Source organism: Cylas formicarius, unplaced genomic scaffold (genome assembly GCF_029955315.1).
Source record: "Cylas formicarius isolate icCylForm1 unplaced genomic scaffold, icCylForm1.1 PGA_scaffold_2__14_contigs__length_35257938, whole genome shotgun sequence".
In the NCBI taxonomy this organism is placed as follows: Eukaryota; Metazoa; Arthropoda; class Insecta; order Coleoptera; family Brentidae; genus Cylas; species Cylas formicarius.
The window spans coordinates 29,277,621-29,303,973 of NW_026844319.1; the positions used below are offsets into that span (position 1 = coordinate 29,277,621).

Here is a 26,353-nt window from a genome sequence, read left to right on the forward strand (position 1 = left end):
ATTGCACTGGATCTTCCCCATCTGCTGGTTAAAGAATTTTGATGATCGGGTAAACGATTATTAAAGAAAACGTATTTTTCTGGAAGCCAAAATTACCAAAAAGAAATCAATAAAAAAAAAATTTTTTTCGACGGTGATCATTTCTGTACCAACGGCGATCGTAGGACCTACCGTCACCGAGATATAAAATGTTTGTTCGAGCGCAGATACTTTCGAAAAATTCGATTTCATCGATTTTCGAAAGTAACAAGCAGTTCTGGTACTTCATAGACCACAGTTTACGTCAGTACTTTTCCATCTTCGGAGGTAATCAAGGAGACGACTCTTGAAGCTGCTGGTGTGAAGTAGTACTGTAGCATGATCTACTTTTCTCCACTTGCATATAAGGATGGCATTGTTGTTTACTGTTGTTTTTCTTTGTGGTGATCATTTTAATAATTGTTATGGTAGTCTATCGTCATTTATTCATTCATCTTTTTTGTTTCTATTTTTCCATATTTCATATCAACTGCCGTTACTCCTTCAATAGCTTCCCATCAGGTATTCCGAGTTTTCTTCTCATCGGGCAATTACTACTTGACCACAGAATCGTCGACAACAAGTAATTCACAGAGTGCATCGATCGTGTCTTAGTTACGGCGCCCTCTAGCACTCGCCGCCGAAAACAAAAAAAAAGAAAACGAATGATTGGTTAGATGGCGCCACCAAAGCACTGCTCTGTGATCTGTACCGCGAAGTTACGATCAGTGTTTGCGTGAATTATTTAAGCACTAATGGCGTCTTCCTTCCTTCCTGTCTAGTGTTGGAAAGCTTTTATATTTTCTTGATTTAAGGTCCAGCAACAGACATAGTACGTATGATGAAATATCTCTCTATTCTGATCCTTATTTTATGGGAGCAGTTATTGTTTTTTGATTGTGCTAAACCATATCGCAAATAAAGAGTTTTGGTTAGTGTATCGTTAAGGTCGTTTATAGTGGCGCCATCTCTTATTACCGAGTTGCGTTAAAATTTTAATTAAGACTCATAAGACTTAGGTATGTGTAGGTTATGTTTTGGAAATAAAATCTTTTGTTTTTTAATGAAATTGATTTATTTATTACAAGCGCTGCGTAAAGCTCGAAAAATAGTCTGTTTGGAAAACAGGTTCCGTAGATATGACATACTCTTAATATAAATTAAAAAAAATTATAATAAAATAAAAAGTACAATTGTTATGGTTTTAACGCGCTAAATAAAATCACAATAACAACAACTTAAAGGGGAAAACGCGCAGAGCACCAGGTTCATTTTTTTAATTTGCTTTCTTACGATTATATTTACAGCTCGCGTAAAAAAAAAAAACGTTAAATACTTGGTAGGAAGATGTTAGGTAACGAGTTTATACAAGGCGAACGGCAAAGGGCGCGAACTCAAACTTCGATCCTTTCGACTTAAAAAAAAAATTCTACCCTCGAGCCCCAAAGTCCCAAAAAAACGCGCCTTGCGCACCTTGCCGTACCATTTCATTCCTTCCGGTTCTGTTACCATTCGCTAAACTAAATTATATAAAAATGCACACAAATATAACAGCCAAACTTCCCCCCACTCCCCGACGGCGGCGCCGCCACCCAAATAGCGATAACCGTTGACCATTTGCTGCAGTTGGGATCATATTTCGAGGTTATGTTGGTAAAATTAGTTCAATTAAGCAAGGGCTATTAAACTTAACCTCTAAATCCTATTGAACGTTTTGAAAAGAAACCGTTCATATCAATCCAAAACATAGTGTCACATTTTTCGTAGTGTTTCTAGTGCCTGTGGAGGGTTTTATAACCAAAGGAGCAAGGGGAGATCGATTTTTCCCAATCGAAAGCATTCAGGGGAGAAAATTACCAAGACACCGTAGTAGTATTGCTATGGGCGCACTGCGCACACCATTCCCCCAACGACAACGACAACGACAAACGACATCAGAGTTTCAATATAAAATCTTTAATGAACTTCACACGAGGAGATGAAGACGGGAGATCCATTTCGCACCACTTAAAATCTGGAATACAGGGAAAGAGGATGAAGATGAAGAAGAAGAAGATTATCGCGATTCGGACGGCGCCCCCCGTCTTTCCATCGCCGCCATCTTATCCGTTTCTCGGTAAACGGTAAGAGACACACGGACGGATGTGTTATCTGCGAGGTCGCACCTACATTTACTAACTGATATGGCGAGTACAGCGCGTAACACCTAAACGATAGCATCCCCGATTTTAATCCGTCACGATCAGGGTGTCTTTCAACGCGCCCAGCTGCTCCTCGCCCAGCTTAATTTTGTCGTTTATCTCCTTGGAGTCCATGATCAGTTTCGCCTTCATGTTGATGAAATGGTCGTAATCGGCGTACTCTTCCGACGTCAGGTACTTGTACAGGATGTTTGAGACGCTGACGCTTCGCTTGTCGATGCATTCCTTCAGTTTTTTCGCCTCTTCGAGTTGGTCCTGGAGCTTGTCGCGTTTGCTCTCCAAGATACGCTGAAATTCGACATGAATTCTATGACGATCGGAGCAGCGCGTCGTACGTACCCGTTCAGGATGATCGTCCGACATGCCCATCAGTGCGTTTTCGGCCCGCGCCAGTCTGCCGGAGAGTCCCAGCAGCAAACTCGTAATCTTGCCCACTTCTTCGACGTGCAGCCTGAACTTGGATACCTCGTGCGGTCTGGCGACCCTAGTAATGTAGTTTTCCACGTTGGTGCCTAGGTCGTCGTTAATTCTACACTCGTCCGACACTATGAGAGCTTCGCTGCGCAGCACCTCCAGTTTCTTGTCCAAACGGCTCACCAGTTCCTCCTGAAAACACTCGTGTATGGACGCCGCCAAGCCCCGGAAATCGATCGCTTACCTTCTTTTGACTTAAATCTTTGGTATCTTTGACGATGTGGCATTGACTCATGTCCTGGCTGTACCTCGTTAAAAATTTGGCCTTGGGCTCCGAAGTCGTGTAGTACACCGACGAACCCGACAACGGACTGATCGCCTCCACGGCAGGAACTGATTTCGGTAAACTGAAATGGTTTGTAGCGCATTGTCACCCGACATCACAGATTGGATGTCATAACATAACATAACAGAAGCAATTATGCACTGTTGGGATGATTGCCAAATTTGACTAATAGGATTTACTGTACGAATGCTGCGAATATCTGGGATGGAACATCAGAGGTTCTGCAGCAAGTAGATAAACATAGAAACTTTCTCACGATAATCAAAGAGTACCCGGGATATCGCGAGATGGCTCGAACAGACGTGCGACAATAGCCATTTGGAACGCTGACCTTAGTAGGGAGACGACGTCGCAAGAAAAGGAAGAAGAAAAAGAAAACTTGTGGATCCCTCCTGCGTCGGGTGTTGTTGAATCGAACTTTCTGACGTTTCTTCAATCATCCCGTTGGCTTCTTCAGAGCTTAACAGTTTTAGTTAAGCTCTGAGGAAGCCAACAAGCCAACAAGTGAGCAAGTTTGATTTACGAACAACATACAGTAGCCTGTTTCTTTGAGAAAAAGAAGACTAATGAAATGAAAGGAGACGCTTGAAGAAAGATGGTGTAAAAATAAGACTACAAGCTAAGCGTGACAGCTTCCATATACATAAAACGATCAAAGACTTTATAAATTCGAATAAGTCGAATAAGGCGGTTACGCGATCAAAGGACAAAAAAGCTTTACAAAAAGCAGGGAGCTGATTAAGACCATTTAATGTAGGTCTAACAGTTTCGGCATTTTAGAAGTAGTATCCGAGTGTTAGTTCAAAGGTGCCGAGAAGTTTGACAAAGTACCGCACAAAAGGCTCATTTATGGAAATTCTAAAAGATGTGGGATTTGAAAGTTGAGATCTTCAGATAATTGTGAAGCTTTACTATCCTTGTTATCGTACCATTGATAATCTGGCTCGCATTATACTCTATACTTGCTTATATCTTGTTTGAGTAGCTAGAGGAGGGGCATGAACGTCGCCTTGGATGATTGTTTGGTTGCTTATAGATTTCTATAGATTCTCGTTAGTAGAAAAATTAATTACTTAAAAGAATATTCTTACTAATAATTTGCATGTTAGATATATTAGGCGTTAAATCACAAAATATACTTCAGCATAATCTTTTAAAGGCACTGAGTCGGAAAGCAACCCCACAGTTGCCACTATTGTAATGCCTGACATTCAAAATACCAGTGGCCATCTATCAAAAGTTCTCAATAAATATGACGTCAAAAACCAGAGTTACCACTTGTCCAAAAATCTTTCAATATCTTCGATTCATCAAAGACAGAGTGCCGTTTGAGATACTGGAAGTTTAGAGCACCACATGCATACGCGGTAAAGAATCCCATTACACAACCTGACGAAAAATATCAATATCAAAACCGGAGACGAAATTTTATACGAGAATCTATAAAAATCTACAAGCAACCATACAATCTTAACCGCGACTCAGTTCAATATTAGAATCAGTCATGCGTGATAACGTTGATGTCCCTTCTCTACCTCCGCCCCTATAAACTCAAATATGGACTCCAACTGAACATCAAACAAACCAAATGGATTCCGAAGCTTCGAGGCCATCTTCACAGTAAAAAGCGTAAGAATATCGTTACTAAAAAACTTGCGACAATGGTGTGGTGAAGAAGCAGTGATGATTGTCAAAGTTCAGAGAACAAATCACTTGAAGAAGGTCTCACCTTAACTTACTAACTGACACTTTGGAAGTGTTTACGGGAGGCGGACTGCTGCTCGGAGTGTTGTTTCTGCTTCTGAACGGCGAGTTAGCGGGTCTCGGTTTCAACGTCACGTCCAATCGAAACAGACCTTGGACGTAATCGGTCGGCTTCTTGTGGTCTGGTCCGGGAACTAAAAGATCTTTGAGCCTATCTGAGGTGGGCAGGTGATTGACGAAATCCTCGGAGAGTCTTTCGCACTCGATCTCCTCTTGCGATTTCTTCCGGGCCGGAAGAGGCGTCGGCGGCAGTTCTTCCTTTTCCGTTTGCGAGGACGCGTCGCTCGTGGACGTGTTCACCCTTAACACCACCTCCGTTCTTTGGATCATTTGGAGTCCTTCGATCACCTTGGGATATTCGGGCGGAGGAGATTCCGACTTCGGCTCAGATTGTTGCAACAGGGCTGAAGAGGTGTATTGCGGCCGCGCGTTGACCGGCGGAGAAAGGGTCGGTTTTATATGGGGCGAAGCCCTCGGTGGGGACGCCTGCGCGGTCTGCTTGGTCGGATTGGATTTGATCGCGACGGGTGACGATTGCACGATAAAACTCGTCGTCCTCAGCGGAGCGAACGGCGAACTCCTCGGTGACGTCGACGCAGGCGACGTGTTTTTGCCCACGTCCGCGCCTAGCGGCGACAAACTCAACTGCGTCGGCCTGTTGTACTGATGATGAGATCGCGGCAGCATCTTGACGTTTACCGGCAAAACGTCCGGTAACGCGAGGCTCGGTTTTTTCGTGTCGTCCTCTTTCGGTTTTACATTCACCGAAGACCTCCTCGGCACCACGTTGCCGCTCTCAGAGCTCTTGGAGCAGCTCCGCGCCAACGGCCAAATGGTCTCACGGCTCTTCACCTTTTGCGGCTCGGGAAGCACCGTTTCTGCGACGAGGGCGTGGCCGTTGGGCGACATCGTCCTCTTGTAGCTCCCCGTTTCCGAATCGGTGACGATGCGATCGCGATCGCGACGAGACGCCAAATAGGACGCCTTTGATTGGCTCCTGGAAGAACAGGGAAGATGTGTAAGAGGTACGACGATGGTTAAATTAGAACAAAAATTAAATTTTATAAAACCCGTATACTTATTGTATAAGGGTTCCATAATAATGCATATAACTAGTAGTATCAACGTTATAAAATATTTACTCAACCGTTTCCTTAGTAAAGCAGTTCATTGCTGTGTAATAATTGTTTTATAGCGTTGGTATGCGCTGCATTCGTAACCACTTTGGTTACTATACCACCTTCTTCTTTATAAATGCCGATAAAACAGAGATCTGCTTTATAACACTAAGATATTTACTGAATTCTCAGTGAAAAAAAAAAAAAAAACGAAGTGGCAATTTTAAAAGAGATTGTAAGAGAAAATATCGGGAAATTCAGAGCAATTAATGCTAAGATTTTAAATTCTACTTACGGTGGAAGTAGACGTGGATAACACAGAACATCGTTCCTTCAATCACACAAGAGAAACCACACTATAAATATTATAGGTATGGATGTCCAAAATCTGGAATCTAATTTTTTCAATAATAAAAATAATGATAAAGAAAAAAAAAGTAAAATTTGAAAGCGGCTTATTACTGTTACACTTTCAGCATTAAGGGAGCTTCTGCTATCGATATAAACCCCTGTCTTTTTATCCTACATGGTATCTGGATGTAATGTCGATACCTAGGGATTGTCTATTTCATGCAACACAATTAAACGTTCACATATCAGGATATGTCTTATCTTATACCACCATCGCCTGTAGAGGGCGCGTCGGTACGCCTTCTTGAACTTTTTCAGATATGGTTGTCACGTTCACCTAAAAGCCGTATAGTGGGAAGAAGATTTTATATATTTTATTGTTTACACATTTATTTTGACCATAAATTCTAGAAAGGTTGGTTCAGTTACTTAATATTTATTTCGTATTTGTACGCGAAATTTTGACTGAACAAAATTTGTATAAGTCGTCGGGATGATTTCCTACATGTTACATTAAATATATTTCTACTGTATTCTCCTTAATTTATGAAAATTATAATATCTCTTGAGTCAAACAGCAAGGCATTTTTAAAATTGTTGAATTTTTTGCAAACACTGATAATAATTTATCTGTGCTAATATAGAGGTACATTATACAATCTGATGATGAAAGTTTACGAAAAGAGTAAAATACTCAGTCTCGTAAAATTGTATTTTAAGTTTATTGTTTTACACGGTAAAAAAGTATATATAGCATATAGCAAGAGATGTCTTATGATATGATATCCATCGCTAAAGGATGTTTAGAAATACGACGATGGTTAAATTAGAAAAAACGTCGCAAAAACGAAATTTCCCAAATTTCAACATAAACATTTTAAGCAAGTTTAGTTTCGAGGGAGTTGATTTTTTAATTCTCCCAACTACACATTATTAACTTCATATCTTTAATTTTTTTTGGATCCGCCGGCATGACAAAACATGTCTCAGAACCCCGACCGCGTATCTATTCACATCAACTGAAAAAACTTGGTGACGGAATGCCTTACGTCGAGGCCGACATTTCCAGGTTGCGTAAGTGGACGCGATTTAAATAATATGCAGACGGGAAGACGCTTTTTCGCTTGTTTTTCTTGCGACAAATTGATCGTCGTTAAATTGCGAGCCTCCACGATCCAGGTGTTAAATTTGCTTATGCTAGCAATCGTCTTCGATTTATTTTAACGACTTACCCAGATAAGTTTTAATATTTACGATGCGAATAGTTCGAGCGTAACGGTATTGGTTGATATATGTGGAAAAAGAAGGACCGCGCTTACGTGGGCGACTTCATCGAACGTTTTACAGAGAGATTTTCCTACATTCCTTTGGGAAAATGTGATTTCGGGAGTTATATAACGTTAAATCTTAAAGCTAAAGACAATTTACAAACAAGTTGGATTTTTTGTACTCTAAAATACTCAATTATGGCTTCATTACTCATGTTCGCCAGCTTGTTTATGGATACTTTCATAACACTCAGTTGAGAAAATAATTTATTTTGATCCGATCTTAGAATTGCCTGCTTCGTTTTTCTGTGTAAACAAGCATAATTGATTAAAAATTCGAGGAGCGTCGGATTAAAATTCTTCAGCTAAATTATGAAATAAATAGATTTGTAACACAAAACTGCAATGTTTATGTAAACTTAACGAGAGGAAAACAATTATGAAAAAATAACCGTTTTGCAAAAACGAATCGTGTGCATAATAAAGGACCCGTCTTTTCGAATCGCGCTGTATATCGCGAGACACGCAAATCGATTTTCAATCACACGATTTAATTATAACTTTCTACGCAGTGGGTGATTTCCTGATTGAAACTCATTGCGAGCGCGAGAGAGAAAAAAAAAACGGGTCGCTTTCGTGACCTTGAATGTCCTAAATTGTAACGAGAAATGTTTTTTTGGTTAATTTCGGGATTTCTCAAAGTTGGGTTCGCGTTTGCCCGTTTTGGTTAGGGCAACTGTGTTCCACTCGTTTCACACGAGGCATTTTCGCTAAAAGGTTGGAAATGAAATGAAAAAAAGGGTTTAGTTATTTTTCTCAACGATGATTATTTTCAATTCGTTTTCAATCTACATGCACACCATACCTAAATGAACTTGCCGCTTGAACATATTCATATACACGCATATTTGAGATGACATACGAAAAAGTAAATAGTATCAGGACATTTATGTTGGCGCTGTAAGTTTTAGTTCAGCTTATTGTGATGTTATTTGTTTAACATTGGTATAACCGTAGTTTATTTTTAGACATGGATGCCATTTCGGTAGAAATGTTAAAATTCTGCGCGGCTGCGGGAATGACTAACCGAGTTTCGAAACGCTGTGGGAACATTTTTTTGTCTCGAATTACACAATGAGATTGTCGTTCGTATGGCGGCATCGGCGATTTTATCGTAGAAGAGTACGTCGATGTATACGTTGTAAGTCCTTTGTCGGTTCGATGGCGCGTTCCTTATTTTTAAGGTGCAATTAATATCGCGTTTGATCGTTAAATAACATAACCAAAGACACCTAGAAGAGATCTCACAACATCATAATTAACATATTAACACGCGTAAACGTTGACGAAAACGTTCGCCACAATTAACACATCAGCAGATTCGTAAACATAATAAATAACGGATGAGCATAAGATTATGGAAATCGCCCATGCAACGGCCATCTCGCGGAGACGGCCTAATTGATAAGCATAAAAAAGGTGTTAATTATACGATACGAGGAAGGTATTTCCTGTTTTTTAGCCTTATCGTTTTCGACTTAGTGTTACGTCACGTTTGAGTGAAATTTTTATTGAGAATTTGAGAGTTGAACTTCCGCGCTGCAACAAACAAAGGACCTATCAACTTACTTTTTATTGCAAATGCAAACGAAAAGTTATTCAATCAATTTTTTATCATCTCACCAAAAGGTTTTCTTTAACCGCTATGTTAGTCAATAGACAATGACAGTTTTGTACAGTCTACTACTACTGACTACTAACCAAGGTTGTTCTGAGAGGGGACATCATCTTCTTGAATCGTTAGTACTCTGAGCTAAATGCTTTTTATGACGAACTGAGACAAATTTTGATTTTTCACCATATCTTTATTTTTAAATGCACATTTATTTATTGACATTATTTTAAATACTTTTACAATAATTTGCATCTCAAAGAAGTTGAAAAAAAAAGTCGTAGTAATACTGCAGATGTGAAAATCTTTGGGTGTCACACCCACGTTTAGCAAATATGAGACGGTAAGCACATTCCTTTCATTTTTTTGTCGTTAAAACTGACACGATAAAATTATCTTATTATTCGAAATATATTAATGTATTTTTGCTCATTTCTTTTTTTATTCGTGGTTAAGTCTACTCAGAACATGTAAATTCCAATTCTTATCCTTTAAAATTTTGGTAGCAAAAATATTGTTTGACGGAATTTTCTCGCTCCATAGGTGTATATCAGGTTTTCTGATAAAAAAGTTGACTAGGTTAATAAGTTCGTTTGGCATACTTTACGATAGTTATAGCGCGCTTTGTGTAGTGTGGCCTTGCTCGTTTTGCCACGAATACGCGTTTAAACAGACTATTTATTATAAATAACATAAATTAAAATTACACTTTTGTAACGCGCTATTGGGGTCTAGGGTGTGCGATGATTAAATGGTTAAATACTACGTGCGACCGCAAAATTAATAAATTCTCGGCAATTAAATGCAACCGCGCCGCGAGCATCGAATTACAAAAATTGCGTTAATGCGATTGCCTAATGCTTGTTGTGCAGTAGCAAAGTTGTAGTACTAAAACGGCGGAACGATTAATGAAATTCTCACCTTCAGTGTTTAAATTATTATTATTATTGGAAACTTCGGAATTAGTTACGGGCGTGATGTACTGCCAAAAGTTCGAAAAAAAGCCTTTTTTATTAATATTTAAATAACTCTTATTTAATGTTTTTTAAATTTGTTTCGAAATTATCTCTTGAGCTTATTCATGTGCAATAGCGTCGCAAGCGGCAAATTTTACAAAGCTGCGTTTTCGATAATGGACTCACCGAATATTTCTTATAGGAAAATCGCAAAGGTGGGCGTCACGTAGAGAAACTCGGGAGTCATGTGAACTATAAAAAGGTCTTCCCTCCAAATTGATGTGATTTTGAGGCACGCAAGGGGCTCACTTATGGTGAGCTGACGATACAAAAGTCGGATCTACGTGCACGGGATAGGAGTACTTGGGGACTCTCCCCGAGGGAGGGGTCCATCTTGTAATATTTTATTATGGCCCTTTGCGTTTTTAATAATTTCTTTTGTTTTGCGCTCTTAATAGTTTCCTCTGTCTTTTGCGTTTTTAAGCATTTCCTCTGTCTTTTGCGTTTTTAAGAATTTCCTCTGTCCTTTGCCTTTTTAATAATTTCCTCTGTCTTTTGCGTTTTTAATAATTTCCTCTATCTTTTGCGTATTTAATAATTTCCTCTGTCCTTTGCGTTTTTAATAGTTTCTTCTGTCTTTTGCGTTTTTAATAATTTCCCCTGTCCTTTGAGTTTTTAGTAATTTCCTCTGTCCTTTGCGTTTTTATTAATTTCCTCTGTCTTTTGCGTTTTTAATAATTTCCTCTGTCCTTTGCGTTTTTAATAATTTCCTCTGTCTTTTGCGTTTTTAATAATTTCCTCTGTCCTTTGCGTTTTTAATAATTTCCTCTGTCCTTTGCGTTTTTAATAATTTCCTCTGTCTTTTGCGTTTTTAATAATTTCCTCTGTCATTTGCGTTTTTAATAATTTCCTCTTTCCTTTGCGTTTTTAATAATTTTCTGTGTCTTTTGCATTTTTAATAATTTCCTCTGTCTTTTGCGTTTTTAATAATTGCCTCTGTCCTTTGCGTTTTTAATAATTTCCTCTGTCTTTTGTGTTTTTAATAATTTCCTCTGTCGTTTGCGTTATTAATAATTTGCACTGTCTTTTGCGTTTTTAATAATTTCCTCTGTCCTTTGCGTTTTTAATAATTTCCTCTGTCGTTTGCGTTATTAATAGTTTCCTCTGTCCTTTGCGTTTTTAATAGTTTCTTCTGTCTTTTGCGTTTTTAATAATTTCCTCTGACCTTTGCGTTTTTAATAATTTCCTCTGTCGTTAGCGTTATTAATAATTTCCTCTGTCCTTTGTGTTTTTCATAATTTCCTCTGTCCTTTGCGTTTTTAATAATTTCCTCTGTCTTTTGCGTTTTTAATAATTTCCTCTGTCCTTTGAATTTTTAATAATTTCCTCTGTCTTTTGCTTTTTTAATAATTTCCTCCGTCCTTTGTGTTTTTAATCATTTCCTCTGGCTTTGCGATTTTATTAAAATGGTAGCAAACTATAGCCCGATGGACAAATTCCACATTTTAAAATTTAAGATTTAAGAATATTAAAAATTTGTTAAAATATAAACTTTTAGTTAAGCACTGGTAAAAGCGTGGTTATACCAATTACCACCTAACTAATCTCTTTGTTTTACTTTGCCTGCCGCTAACTAACCATTAAAAATACTATGCAAATCTAGCGAAATGCCAAAAAATATAGCCATTTGATTAGTTCATCTCCCCAAAAACATATTTATGTTGTTAGGGAGATGAATTTAATTATAAAATATAAATTGATGGGTATATTAATTAGATCGTCTCACAAAACTACACTCAGCCCCAAGAGATATACGAGGAGAGTTGAAGTTTAGAACTGGAAATAAATTACGAATACAGTTGTACTGTTACCTTTTTGAAACCAATCCGTTGCAGTGTAATTATTATTTCCATCGAAATAGTATTATCACATTTTGTTTTAAAGAAAAATGGACAAACAGGAAATTTTTATATATGAAACAGTTTTGAAAAACAACTTGTCCTCTAGATTTCTAGTGTATTATGTATTAAGTTTCGTCGCTATGGTATAATACCCAATATACAACAAAATAAAAGGGGCTTGTAATTCGGACCCGGACATCTGAAAATTTCAGACGACTCAGAGAAAGTAAATACCGTTAAGGATTTATATAAGTTCGCAATTGTCGCGACAGGCCGTCGCCCGCGATTGCTTTCGATCAGGGAGCGAAAAAAATCAGCGTCGGCGTTCGACCTTGGGGGCCCGATTTTTCCGCGACCGTGGCCACTTTCCACGTTAATTTGTCACATTTATGCAAAATAGCGGGACACATGGTTCGCACACGAGACAACTGCATGTCGACGAAAGACGCGCATAAATCACAGTTTACTAGCTGGTTGTTTTTATATAAAGCGATAGTTAATACAGTGGTGTTTAAAGTTTTAAGAAGCAAAAACCACTGGTTTTCAAAATTTGACTCGCGCAACTCATCCGAGATGGTTTCACCCAAAGCCGTTGTGAAACATGACGGATTTCATCAAACAGTTTCACAGTTTTTGTTTGAATTCATTATATACAGAATTAAGGGCTTAGGGCTTTTTCGTGAGGGCATGCGGTCGTATCCAATGGCTAAAAAGGGAATTACGAAAATACGGAAGAAAATTCAAAACAATTTAAGAAAGAGAAAAACCATTTTGATAACCTTTATTTTGATTGTGCAAAATTATCCATATCCCTCCTTAAAACACAAAAAAATTTCGAGTATTCATGTAGCCCTTAAAACGCCAAATAAAACGATCTACCATACGATCTGGAAATCCATAGGAGATACGTAAAAATGTCTCGTTATTTTAAATAAAGATCACTTTCTGAAGAAATTCCTATTCGAATGTTGCATAGTTTAGGCGAAAAATGAGGTTATGTGTTTTATTTTCATATCTATCTGTTGGGACGCTACTGATCCAGGTATGGCAACGAAAATTTAACGACAGACTAAGGAGACGATTCACTACTCAGTTTGACAGATGCGGTTCAACTTATACAGGGTGCCCCAAATAGGTAAGTTAGTAATATATCTTATATATAAATTTTACTTACTTTGTGAGATATTCGAGGTTTAAGATAAGACCAGTATAAATTCTTTTTGAATTTAAAGCTGCCCACATTACGCAATATTAGGTATTTTTTAAATAGCAAAGACCTGATACTACTTCTTTTAAAGATATATTACTTCAGATATACGAATTAAACCTATTGCTAACGATACAGGGTGTCCATTAATAATAACAATTTAACGCTGAACACATTAGAATAAAACCTATTGCCGGCAGTACAGATTTAATAAAAGTTCAAAATTTATATTTAAAGAAACATTTTATAGTTATCATCTAGCTTGATTGCAAATACCTAGTAACAAAAATAAATAATGAAAGTTTGTAAACTAACTAACCGAAATTTGACTAAATAAATCTCTAAACAATAAGTTAGCTAAAAAAGTTTGGTTAATTCGGTCCATAAAGTTTAGTTAAAAACGTTCCTCTTAAAATGCTATTCTCATCTGGCATCAAAACAACAAAGAAGTATCAAAATATTTAAAAATGTAATTGTCAATCTTTTTTTTTATGCATCAAGGTATAAACAAATTTTGACATTACTGTTTGTTTTTGTTGTTTTTCATATTTCTATTTCAAAAGTTCATAGTTGCCAAGTTTTTTGTTAGTTTTTTCGTTAACCTATAAACTTTAATTATTTATTTTTGTTATTAGATATTTTCAATAAAACTAAATAATTTACTATTAAATGTTTTTTTAAATATGAATTCTATAGTTTCATTAAATCTGTTAAAGTGCGTAGTATGGAGTCATTTTTTTTTTTCAAAATTTCCATGTATTAATGGACGCCCTGTATTGTTAGCAATATGTTTAATTCATATATCTGAAGTATCATACCTTTAAAAGAAGTAGTATCATGTATTTGCTATTTAAAAAATAATGTGGATAGCTTTCAATTTAACGAGAATTTATACGGGCGTTATCTTAAACCTCGAATATCTCAAAAAGTAAGTAAAATTTAAATATAACATAAATTACAAACTTACTTTATTTTTTTGTCTTCGAATTGATATCTGAATAAAAATAAAGGGTGTTCTATTTGAAAATCTTGAGATTTTGTTAACTGAGTTCGCCAAAACTGCATCTGTCAAAGTGGTTGAGTAGTCCTTAGTCAGTGGTTAAATTTTCGTTGCAATACCTGGATCAGTAGCGTCCCAACACGATTTTATATGGCGTAATCAAGATATGAAAAAAAAAAAAGATAACTTCAATTTCTGCCTAAACTATTCGAATTCGAAATTCGAATAGGAATTTGTTAAGAAGGTGACCGTTATTTTAACCAAGGATTCAAAAAATGTTGAACTGCATAGGTAGTGTTGACACGTATAGTGGATCGTTTTATTTGGCACACGGTGTACGTTGTTCGTACACTGTATCTTTATCACTTTCATTACCTACCATCTCTCAATCCCTGTTTCTTTTTACTGCAATCCAGATCTTCTCCTTCTAAATTTCGATGAATTTCGTACTCCACTTTAGATACATGTTTTTCATTCAGAGTTCAAATTTGCAGAAACGATGTTACATAGTAAAGCGTTAAACGATTTTATTTAAATTTAGGTGTCAATTCTTTCTCAGCATTCGATTTTTTTTATTCGAGTTTGAACGAACAAAATCATAAACATTAAGCAAAAAAAGTGTGAATATCTGTGTCTGCTTCAACTGGGTTAATGGTTCTTGAAATATGTGGACTAGCATCCTCTAGGTAATCTGGTAAATATCGTTTGACATTAAATCTCGCCGAATAATTGCTCGTATGAGAGAAACTCGGCCGAACGTTTAGAGTTATCGCTAGTTTTACCTCGAATCGTAGTCACCAACGTCGAAAAGGTCAATTCTCCGCCACTATTGTCTATATATTGCGACATGGTGTAGGTAAAGAAAAAAAAAACGCTCCGTTCAATGAGGCGATACACCAACAATGGCAGTAAACGAAATTTTATACACCAACAATGGCAGTAAACGAAATTTTATGTGCCGTTCTTGTAGATCGTGCCCGGGCAATAAAAGTGGACGTGAACCCGTGACGATTGCGTTGAATAATAGCAATCGTTTAGGTTGATTTGTAAAAGCTACTGACGGTCTTTCGTTCCGGAAGCATGATTTGCTACGTCAGCTTTAATGCCGATTTTGCCGGGACGATCGTTCTTTCCGCAGTGGAACGATCTATAATCGAGAGTTAGATCTACCGCTTATGAGTTCTTATTCAGAAGATATGCAAGTTCCGTTTACTTAGTAGAGTAGAGTAGAAAGCTTCAGTTATTATGGCTGGGCTGGGCAAGTTCGTAGTGCCCAGCGCCAAGCAGCTGTGTATTTCAAAAAGAAAGAGCTTCGCTTGCTCTTGGGGACGGACCACTATGGAACTTACGCATAATCGATGTATATTGTGCATGCACCCTGGATGAAGTGTCCTTCACATCTACGGCAATAATAACGATTCCCAATTATATTTTTTCAAATATCTGGCGTACCCTGTATGATAGATGCAACTCTATCTCGACACTGTGTGAACCAAATTATCCCATGTTTTGTAGTTTTTCATTTAACGATAATAATTTAACCACGAAAACGGCAATTTTCAGGATCTCTTTGTTTTTTTTTTACGAATAATCGACACACCCTGTGCATAATCCAAAAATGCCGCACGTTTCCCGGTATATGAATTTTTTCAATAGGATAAATATTTTTCAAGAAAATACCTCTTTTCTGAAATCATGCGCGACACCCCAATAGTAAATGACGTCATCGGGTTTAGATTGATTGCGAGATATTACGATTTTCAAATGGATTTTTTCAAACACCTCGCGCAGCGTACGTGACAAAAAAAATTGGAGCCCGTATAACACTGTTTGAACGGATTAGGTCTTTTTTGCACGAATTTGTACGATTAATAATTTACTCCCTAAAAGAACAATTTTCAGGGTCTTTTAGATTTCCATAACTAAAACACTTTGTATATAATCTAAAAAATGCGTGACACAAAAGTTATAGCGCCGCAACTGATGAATGGTTTTGGAGGAAAAGATGTTTTTCTCGAAGTCAAAATAACCAAAAAAAAAATTCAAAAATTAAAAAGAAATACTTCGCGTTATTTTATTGCCCCCAATTTAAAGAGTCTAAATGCGAGCCCGCACTTCTGCTTCTCTCCCAAGTCTAAAGTCGGTAGCTGCAAAGTTGGGGCACTTATTACGTTTTTTAATATTGCACGGAATATTGCGAACACCCTCTATGACACTTAAAAACCTTAAACACAAAAGTTTAAGGGCTATATCGTCATGTAAAAGAAACTGACATCTAAAACACGGATTTTAAATTATTGCCAAATTTCAGTTTCAGCTTTTTTAAAATTTGCGGCGCACCCTGTATATTTTTGAAAAATTTTCGAGACTAAAAGTTTACGGAGCCATATCCTCTGCGTCTTCTGGTTCAAGAATTTTTTTGACAAACAGTTTTTTTTGTAGACCCTTGCACGCGCAATTTTTTTTTAAATACTTCGCGACCCTCCATGCCCCCACTTTCAATAGCTTCCGCCACGGGGCAAAGCCGAAGTCTATTGCTTCAAATTTCGGACACTTATCGTGTTTCATAGCAATGTTTTTAAAACAGTCGAAACTCCCGAAAAAAAGATGGATACCGGCGTCGGATCAGGGCCATTTATTATAATCTTATGAGCCTCGTGGGGAGGAGACAAATTTCAATGTTATTCAGGAAAAACCAAAAGACCAGAACGGAGATTCGATATTCGGGAACCTTATTTTGTATTTCCCAAGAAATACAAGTATTAAGCGCTGACACTGCATCAGCATCTTTGACGATACACATCTTCATCAACTTCTCCAATTATACTAGACAACCATGTTACAATCTCTTCATTCGTTAAGCTTTGCTCAAATTTTTTATCTAATTCCTTGATCTCTTCCAAATTCTAAAAGCCCATTTTCATCAGCATTATATACCTGATGGGAAGTTAGGTTTTTCTATTTCATTCCACCAGTAAACTTTTCCACAAATGGCAACACTGCAGTCGCTCGAAAGTGGTTCTCCAGAAACTGTTAAAACTCCCCTTTTGTTTTAAATCCAGTGTAATGTGCTTACTTTTCGATATATTTGTCTTTTAAAATATCTAATAGTCTAAAATCAGTTTTTCCACTAGACAATACTACGTACTTATACCTTCTATTATGAATAGGAGTCGATAGGATTGAATTGCAGCCCGGTTTTCTGACAGGGTTTACGTACCTCTCGCAGAAGTACATGTTTCACACGCCGACGTATTCATGCACTGTCACGTACGATCTCACTTCGACGGTACTCGAAAAATTACTAGTCGGTACGCTGACACGGAATTGACTTCGATCTTACGAGGATGAGTCACCCTCCTGCGAGGTGGATAATTATCGACATCGTTCTAAAATATCGACATTTGGAAATGGCATCGAAATCTTCGATCAGCAGGAGAATTTTTGGAGCTTTAAGGAATCAGATAATCTTCTAAATAAAATAGACAACAACTCAACAACAATAATACAGGGTGTTCGGAAAGAATTCGAACAGATTGCTTTAAGCGGAATCACAAACCCTCAAAAATTGTTACTCTTGTTTTGTTTTTATTTTCGGCCCGAATACCCCGCACTTGTGATTTACAGAAAGGTGATACTGGATAGCGATATGCATTTCTGTTACGGAAAAGCATTAAACGGCAGGCGACGTGCACTAAATTTTAAATAATTATTTATTATAATTTAATTTAAGTAACATAAATATATTAAACATTTTCGAAAATAAAAAATTAAGGTCTGGTGAGCAAGGCGGCCAAGCTCGAGGCCCACCCCTATCTATACATCGATGTTTAAGTGCCTGATTTAAATACCTTCGTACAGGCCATGTAAAATGGGGTGGAGCGCCATCTTGCATTAACCACACGTTTTGTCTCCACTGCAAAGGTACCTCTTCCAGCAAAGCTGGTAGTTCCTCTTGGAGACAATGCAAATACATTTCCCCATTAAGCGACCCGTTAAAGAAATGAGGCCCAATAACATTATCCCTTAGACCTGGTGTTTGAACATGAAAGGACCGAAGATCGTTTTTATATGAAACTTCCCAGCAGTAGAGCAAGGAATTCTTTTTCGTTGAGGGGTCAGCCTCCAAATTTTGAACTATTCTTTCTTTTCTTGCAGCGGTTTTTTTATACCTTGGTCTCCCTTTATTCCATATTATCAGGTTTGAATGATCTTCTTTCACCAAGTCTTCTGTATATGTTGATGAATGTCTTAGCAGATGGAACGTCTCTATTGGAATAAGCCTCGATATAATGCCGTCGTGCTTGATCTGCATTTCCAATGTAGCACAAATGCATATCGCGATATTCAATATTTGATAATTCCTGATGGGTCATTACAGGAGTAGTTGGATAATAAGCTCTTTTAATAGAAACTAATGTTTAACGGATTGTGGCAATGACATTTTCAAATTTCATTAAGTGCTGCTAGGTAAAATCACTTTCACAATCATCACAAAAACTCGATTTGTGAAGTAAACGATAACATTTATCGACTTAAAACAAGAGTAACAATGTTTGAGCATTTGTGATTCTGCTTAAGGCAATCCGTTCTTTTTTGAAAAATATCAGTCTTAATAATAATAACCATGTAAAAACATCTTTCACAAGCGTTATCGATACTCGGTCACATCCCTAATCGGGTTTTCCCGAGTCGATATCAACAAAACTGTCACACGCATCCATCGACGGTGACCAGAGAAACGATAACAAATACAAATTCGAAATACGTTCACCTATATCGAAAACTGTAAACGATGACTCAAACGGACGAAGGTTCGCGATAAATTTCGTAAATTGAACTGAGTTCACGTAGTTGTATATATTCACATGACAATTGTTTCGACAACACAGTGTCTTTCTTTTATTATTGTGATATATTTAGTACATTTCACTCTCACTCGGAGACAGGTTAACCCATTCGAGAAACAAGATTTATTAGATTGCTTAATAGTGGACTGATTTACACGAAATTAAAACGAAATGTCCAAAATCTGAAAAATCAAGTGTCTACAGGTTGAAATGCGGTTCTAAAATTTATATTGGACAAACGGGTAGATCCTTCAAGAAATGCATTAACGAATATAAAAGAGAATTTAAAACCAATAGTCTAGATTCTAATTATGCTACACACTTAAACACTGAAAAACACATTTTTGACGACAATTTTGATATTTTACATATAGCTACAAAAAGTAGAAAATTAAATTTATTGGAAGCCATGGAGATTAACAAAATGAGACAACCATCAATTAGATTTAAATACCTCTCCATTATTTAACTGAAATTCTCACAAAAACACTAATTAAGGTTTTATTGTCGTTTTTTGAAATATATATATATATATATATATATATATATATATATATATATATATATATATATATATATATATATATATATATATATATATATATATATATATATATATATATATATATATATATATATATATATATATATATATATATATATATATATATATATATATATATATATATATATATATATATATATATATATATATATATATATATATATATATATATATATATATGGTAGCAGGTAGTTTGTAAATATTGTCATGGAATATATATAATTTACTGAAAATATGAACTTTTAGTCCTTATTTGTTTTGTAAATATTTTGTCGCGATCTTTGAAAATTGCTATTATAAAGGAAAAACGAACTTGCCGTATTTTGAACTTGAAACAGCAAACGTGCAAGTGTTGAGACATCTAGAGCAGGTTCTTGCGCGTCTTCCCTCAAAGACGTTTTTCGCGTGTTATTTTGAGGATGACCGAATCGCGCGATCGCGTCGGAAATAACTGCCGCCGTTTATATTTGCATATTTGCAAACGCAGATTATGTTTATTTTCTATTTATACACCACCGTGCTGTCAGCGCGTACGTTTTGAATTCGCAGTCGGACCTGATCAGTTTCCGCTATTCGGAATGAAAAATATTTGTCGATCAAACCGTATTTGAAGAAAACGATAGGATACAGAATCACTTATTATACACGTCACTGACTTCGATGGCTTAAACTCGACAAAGAAACTAACACTCAAAGTTCATTTCTTCAGATCAGATTAAAAAAATATCTGTTCAAAAGACAATTTAATATGCTTTAACTGCACGAGTGAAAATAACTTTTTTCATTAATTGTCAACTCAAGACTTATTTTTTAATAATGGATATGACCCCCTCTTGCCATAATAACATTCCCTTACTCAAGTTCACTATTGTTTTTTGCAAAATGTTAAGTTACTCTTTCTCTACTGCAACAATAAGCTCTGAATTCTCCCTTTTAGCTCATCCCATAAATGTCCGATCGGATTGAGGTCGGGACTGCATGCTGGCCACTCTATAACTCGACAAGCGACTTCTGTATTGTAATCTTGCACCATCCTTGTGGTGTGCGGCTTAGCATGGTCATGCAAAAAAATGAATTCTTCTCCAACGTAGTTGACATATGACATATGACAATGAACTTAGCACCTGTTAAACCACAGCCGCCTCTACGGATGAAGACACGGTCGGTTCGTGCGTCAATTGCACCCTCATATCGTGCAGGAACCACCTTCATAAGGGCTTCGCTCTTCATTGTAGCTCTCCTGGTCTTCGATACACTTTTTTTCATCGGTCACTACCAAAGAGGCATATTCTGGTCTCATCTGAGAACAGAACCGACCTCAATGGGGGTCTGTTCCAATGTCCAATTCAGATGATCCCGTGCAAAGCGTAAGCGTGCTTGTCGAGAAGGTTTTGAATCAATTGGAGTTGTTTCTGAGGTCAGGCTATTTTCCTTCAGTATTCTTCTCGATTTATATGCACGCAAGTTTATACTAAAAATTGTATTTCTAATCTAATAGCAATAATATAATATCAGTTTTCGGGATTCCGAATGGAAAATATTTTTTCTGGAGTAGAAATATGTCAATTTCAAGCTCTTCACTTTCACTTATTATAGGCATCGATTCGCTGCTAGAAAATAAAATACCAGTCCTAAAGTGTATCATCATATGCGATGTGGGAGTAAACAACCAGCCAACCGATCCTCAACAAAAATTAAAAATGGCGTATCCAAAAAACGCGTCTAATAATAACACGCGATTGGCTACATTTTGTGTTTATGTTGGCTGCGGCACGATCTATCAATTTTTCATTATTTTTAACTATATTTAGTAGAAATTTTGGCATATTGTTTGCGAATGAGAAAAACAGTGCGACGATGATGTTACTAGACTGCCAAAAGTCGACAAACTGAAAACTCTAGGATGCCTAACCAAGTGATTGTGTATAAATTAACACAGGAATGTCCTTGAGGTAGTGCAATACCAACCTCACATAGTTTCTAGCGGCTTTTTGAAATAAGTTCGTTGCATCATAAAGCTCATTTTACGAACATACGTAGTGGTTCAGACCTTCGCAGGACTCTAGTAAAACCCATCCTGACAGATGTTTATTCTTGCCTGAGATGGATCTTTGTATAAACTTGAAATTTTTATTTGAAAAGTAAATGGACAGTTTTAAATTTGATTAAGCATTGATGCTGCGGTGTATTTTCGGATAAGTAGAAGCTTTTATTTTAACATCAGGTGATATGTATCGTTGTTAAGAGAGTTTAATCTAAATTGCAATATGTTCGTATACATTACGGAGATATTTGATAGAGTGGTAGTTTGAGCCCTTTATTATTCATAACTTATATGGACGATCTAAGTAGAATGGCAGAACAGCGACCAAAAAATCTTTACGTTGGATACCGACAACTAGAGCAGCATATCAACATATCGGAATGTGTCTTGGCCGATGATATAACGATCATAGCAGGAACCTCGAAGGATCTGGAGGAAAATCTAAATAATTGGGATCAGATAGTAACATAAAACGGAATAAAAATGAACATAAATAAAACCAAAGTTATGGTAGTGTCAAACGAAAAAGAGAAATTAGAGGTGACAATATGTGGGACACTAATAGAACAAGTTAGTAGCTTCCAGTACTTGGGAATTATGTTCGAAGGCTCATAAATAAAAAAAAAAATTCTAAGGAAACTAAAATGAAAGTTTACAAAACAATTTACAGACCAATCCTTACATACGGCTCCGAATCTTGGATATGGTCAGATAGGGACAAGAACAAAATTGGAGCAGCAGAGATGAAATACTTGAGAAGAGTGAAAGGAATAACCAGAACCACAAATTTAGAAATATAAGAGAAGAATTAAAGGTGGAATCCATAGAAGAAGTCATAGAAAAGAAACCACTTGGCTGGTGGGCCATTTACAGACATTGGGCAGCACCGTACCGGTTAAAAGAGTTTGGCAGAGTAAAATGCAGGGAAAATGGAAAAGAGGAAGACCCAGAGAAACGTGGGACAGCACATTGGGAAAAATTTTGAAAAAGAGAGGAAGAACATGGGTAGAAGCTAAAAACTTGGCACCAAATAGAAAAGACTGGAAACTTTTTATCGATAGCTAAATGGCATGCAGAAATGTCACCCTTACACCCTACGGGTGGAAAGAAGACATGGAAAACAACGCAGAATTTCAAGACAAAGTGATCCTTTGACGAACTACCTCAGCGGATAAAAAGACGGACCCATTTGTCTTCGAATGCTAAACAAATTGTCTTGAATGTTTAAAATTTTATAAGAAGTTCAGCAGAGGAAGTAGGAGTAGCAATAGAAACAAGTGACATGACCAAAGTTCCGAAGTCAACTGTCAGAAAAATTGTGGCAAATGGGATAGCCAATAGAAGAGTGAGAGATGATGCTGGTTTTGGAGTAGTAAACAGCAAGCAAAGTTAATCAATCACGGGGTAGGCTGTAAAAGAACTATATTTCTGGTCGAAGTATATACGCAATTATTACGAATTTTTAACTTTACACGATGCAAGGGTACTTAAAAGTAGTATGTTTTCAGTGAATATTGTCCGCGTTCTGGTTCCTCAACGAAGCACTTAATCGACCGGCGGACTTGCACGCACGGCTGACACACAATTTGCGAGCAATATGCATAAGAAAGTTCTAGGTACGTCGCCGGTATAATAATATGTATATAGTTCCGCCCATGCTTGACATATACGAATCGTTGGACGATGGATGGATTGCCTCGTTACTGACGCACTTTCCTGATCGCAATCGCACGGTCTCAGACACTTGGCAATTAACGTGGAAAGTAGACAACCGTCGACACCCCATTCTCCTCCAAAAGTACCAGACTCGTACCGACTAACCAAGGAAATAATAACAATTGAAATATATAAAAAGTACTCCCTCATCAAAAGACACATTTTATCGCTACATGGGACGTGTTCATTTTGTTGGATTAGACGCAAAACCTCAATACCAAAATAGCACAAGGACATCCGTAAAATGTCCTCGGGATACCTGACGGGACATTGCGTATATCCTAAGGATATACTGTTTCAGCTAAGGGAGATCTTTAAGACGTCTCAAGGGTATACGATGTTACTAATTGGAACGTCCACAGTATATCAGATACGTAAGTCCGTAGGCTGTTTGTTAGGATATAAGGATATCCAGATATACTAGTTGAGAGGTCGCTAGTATATCCTACTGTGAGGCTATACGATCTTATATAGATATACCAGTGCACCTTACTTAATTATTAGGTTATTTCCAACAGCCAATGAGAAATACTGGAAAGGTATGGGTATGGTTGTATCATCTGCTGGACCATCTAAGTTTTCTCTATTATTTTTTCTTTTCGTATGTCCTTTTGGAACTGTCATTGTTCTAGTGCCTTATAATTTACGGTCTTTCGCGTATATCGATATTTATAAATATCCAAAGTGAAAAAAAATTCTTCCTTCATCGATTACCGATCTTGTATCCTAAATAAGAATAGTACAATCGTAATTTTCAACCCGCGGAAGTTTCAACGGAAAACAATATGCAACAATTTTGCAACCAAAATGAAACTTGCCATTTCGATGAATAAGAGAATAATAAATAAATAATAAAATAAGAATTAAAAGTTCAGATTTTCACGAAATTATATATATTCACATGACAATTCTTTCGACAACACCGTGTGTTTATCAAATGTAATATTTACAAATTACCTGCTACTATATATACCGAAAAATGACAATAAAACCTTAATTAATGTTGTTATGAGATTTTAAGTTTAATAATGGAGAGGTATTTAAATCTAATTGATCATTAAGCAATACATTTGAATACCTCATTTTGTTAATCTCCATTGCTTCCAATAAATTTAGTTTTCTACTTCTTCTCACTGTATGTAAAATATCAAAATTGTCGTCAAGAATGTGTTTTTCAGTGTTTAAGTGTGTAGCATAATTAGAATCTAGACTATTGTTTTTAAACGCTCTTTTATGTTCGTTAATGCGTTTCCTGAAGGATCTACCTGTTTGGCCAATATAAATTTTAGGAAAAGATCCGCATTTCAACCTGTAGACGTCTGATTTTTATTGTTTTTATGTTTTATTGTTTGTTAAAAATTTTCCTATTGTTCTGAAAGCTATTTTTAAAACAAATTTTGACAAATGTTTTGAAACTTTTTCACTGGGTTCTCCTATGTATGTATTGTTTTAAATTGTTCGTGTTCTGTATTAGGTTTCGGATAAATAGAGTTTACTGTTGTATGAGTTGGTTTTTTATTTACAATTTTATCGATAATGGACAGATTGTAGCCGTTGTTCAGTGCAATTTGTATAATGATATTGAGTTCATTGTTGTAATTTTCTTTTGAGAGTGGCGTATTAAAAAAAAAATTGATAGTGTTATCCTGTTCAATGTCGATAGTGACTTTTATATAAAATCTTATATTATATATATTTATTATTATATATATTTATATTTATTATTATATATATTTATATTTATTATTATATATATTTATATTTATTATTATATATATTTATATTTATTTTATATAAAATTTTCTATAAAATTTACTATCGAGATTGAACAGGATAACTCTATTAATTTTTTAGACTTAGCTATTACGCAAACGCAACACAAATTAGATTCATCCATTGACCATAAACCTTCACACACGGACACCGTCAGACATAACAGCTCAAATAATTTATTTTTTTTACACACAAATTTCTTAATACGGCACTCTCAACAGAAAATTACAACAAAGAAATTAATATCATTAAACAAATTGCACTGAACAACAGCTACAATCCGTCCATTGTCAATGAAATTTTAAATAAAAAATCAAATTCAGACAACAGTAAACTCTATTTATCCGAAACCTAATACAGAACACGAACAACTTAAAACAATTACCTACATAGGAGAATCCAGTGAAGCAGTTTCAATATATTTGTCAAAATGTGGTTTAAAAATGGCTTTCGGAACTAACAACACAATAGCAAAATTTTTAAAAAACAATAAAACGAAATGTCGAGAATCTCAAAAATCAGGTGTATACAGGTTGAAATGCAGTTCTTGTCCTAAAATTTATATTGGACAAACATGTAGATCCTCCAAGAAACGCATTAACAAACACAAAAGAGCGTTTAAAAACAATTGTCTAGATTTTAATTACGCTACACTCTAAAACACACATTTTTGACGACCATTTTGATATTTTACATAGACCCACAAAAAGTAGAAAACTAAATTTATTGGAAGCCATGGAAATTAAGAAAATGAGACATTGAAATATATTGCTTAACGATCAATCGGATTTAAATAACTCTTCATTATTAAACTTAAATTCTGACAACATTAATTAAGGTTTTATTGTCATTTTTCGGTATGTATAGTAGCAGGTAGTTTGTAAATATCACATTTGATAAAGACACGGTATTGTCATGTGAATATATATAATTTCGTGAAAATCTGAACTTTTAGTTCATATTTATTGTGTTAAATGGATTTTCATCATGTAAAAGCCACCTCAGTTCAATTTTCGTAAATCTTAACAGTATAATCCGGTCGTGAGCCAAAACGGCAGATGTTTCGTACGAACGGGATGCGTTTGGGACGCACGCCATCGAACAGCTGGGCTGATTCTAGAAAGAGGCAGGGGCGCAGAGGAAAAGGGGCGTCGCCCCGGGCGTTAATTAAAATCGAGAAACCCCCGAG

At 36.3% G+C, this 26,353-nt stretch overlaps 1 protein-coding gene across 4 annotated transcripts in view; it reads right to left on the minus strand.

Moving 5' to 3' along the window:
- Positions 1–1,093: 1,093 nt before the first annotated feature.
- Positions 1,094–26,353, minus strand: part of LOC132697921 (protein Shroom) — a 227,211-nt gene continuing 201,951 nt past the window's right edge. For all 4 annotated transcript variants that reach the window (XM_060663684.1, XM_060663685.1, XM_060663686.1 and 1 more), the window contains 4 exons: positions 4,709–5,740; positions 2,878–3,040; positions 2,559–2,825; positions 1,094–2,507 (listed from right to left, as the gene is read on the minus strand). In XM_060663684.1, the coding sequence (XP_060519667.1) occupies positions 2,247–2,507; positions 2,559–2,825; positions 2,878–3,040; positions 4,709–5,740 (1,723 nt within the window). In that variant the 3' untranslated portion in view covers positions 1,094–2,246. The remainder of the gene's footprint in view (positions 2,508–2,558; positions 2,826–2,877; positions 3,041–4,708; positions 5,741–26,353) is intronic.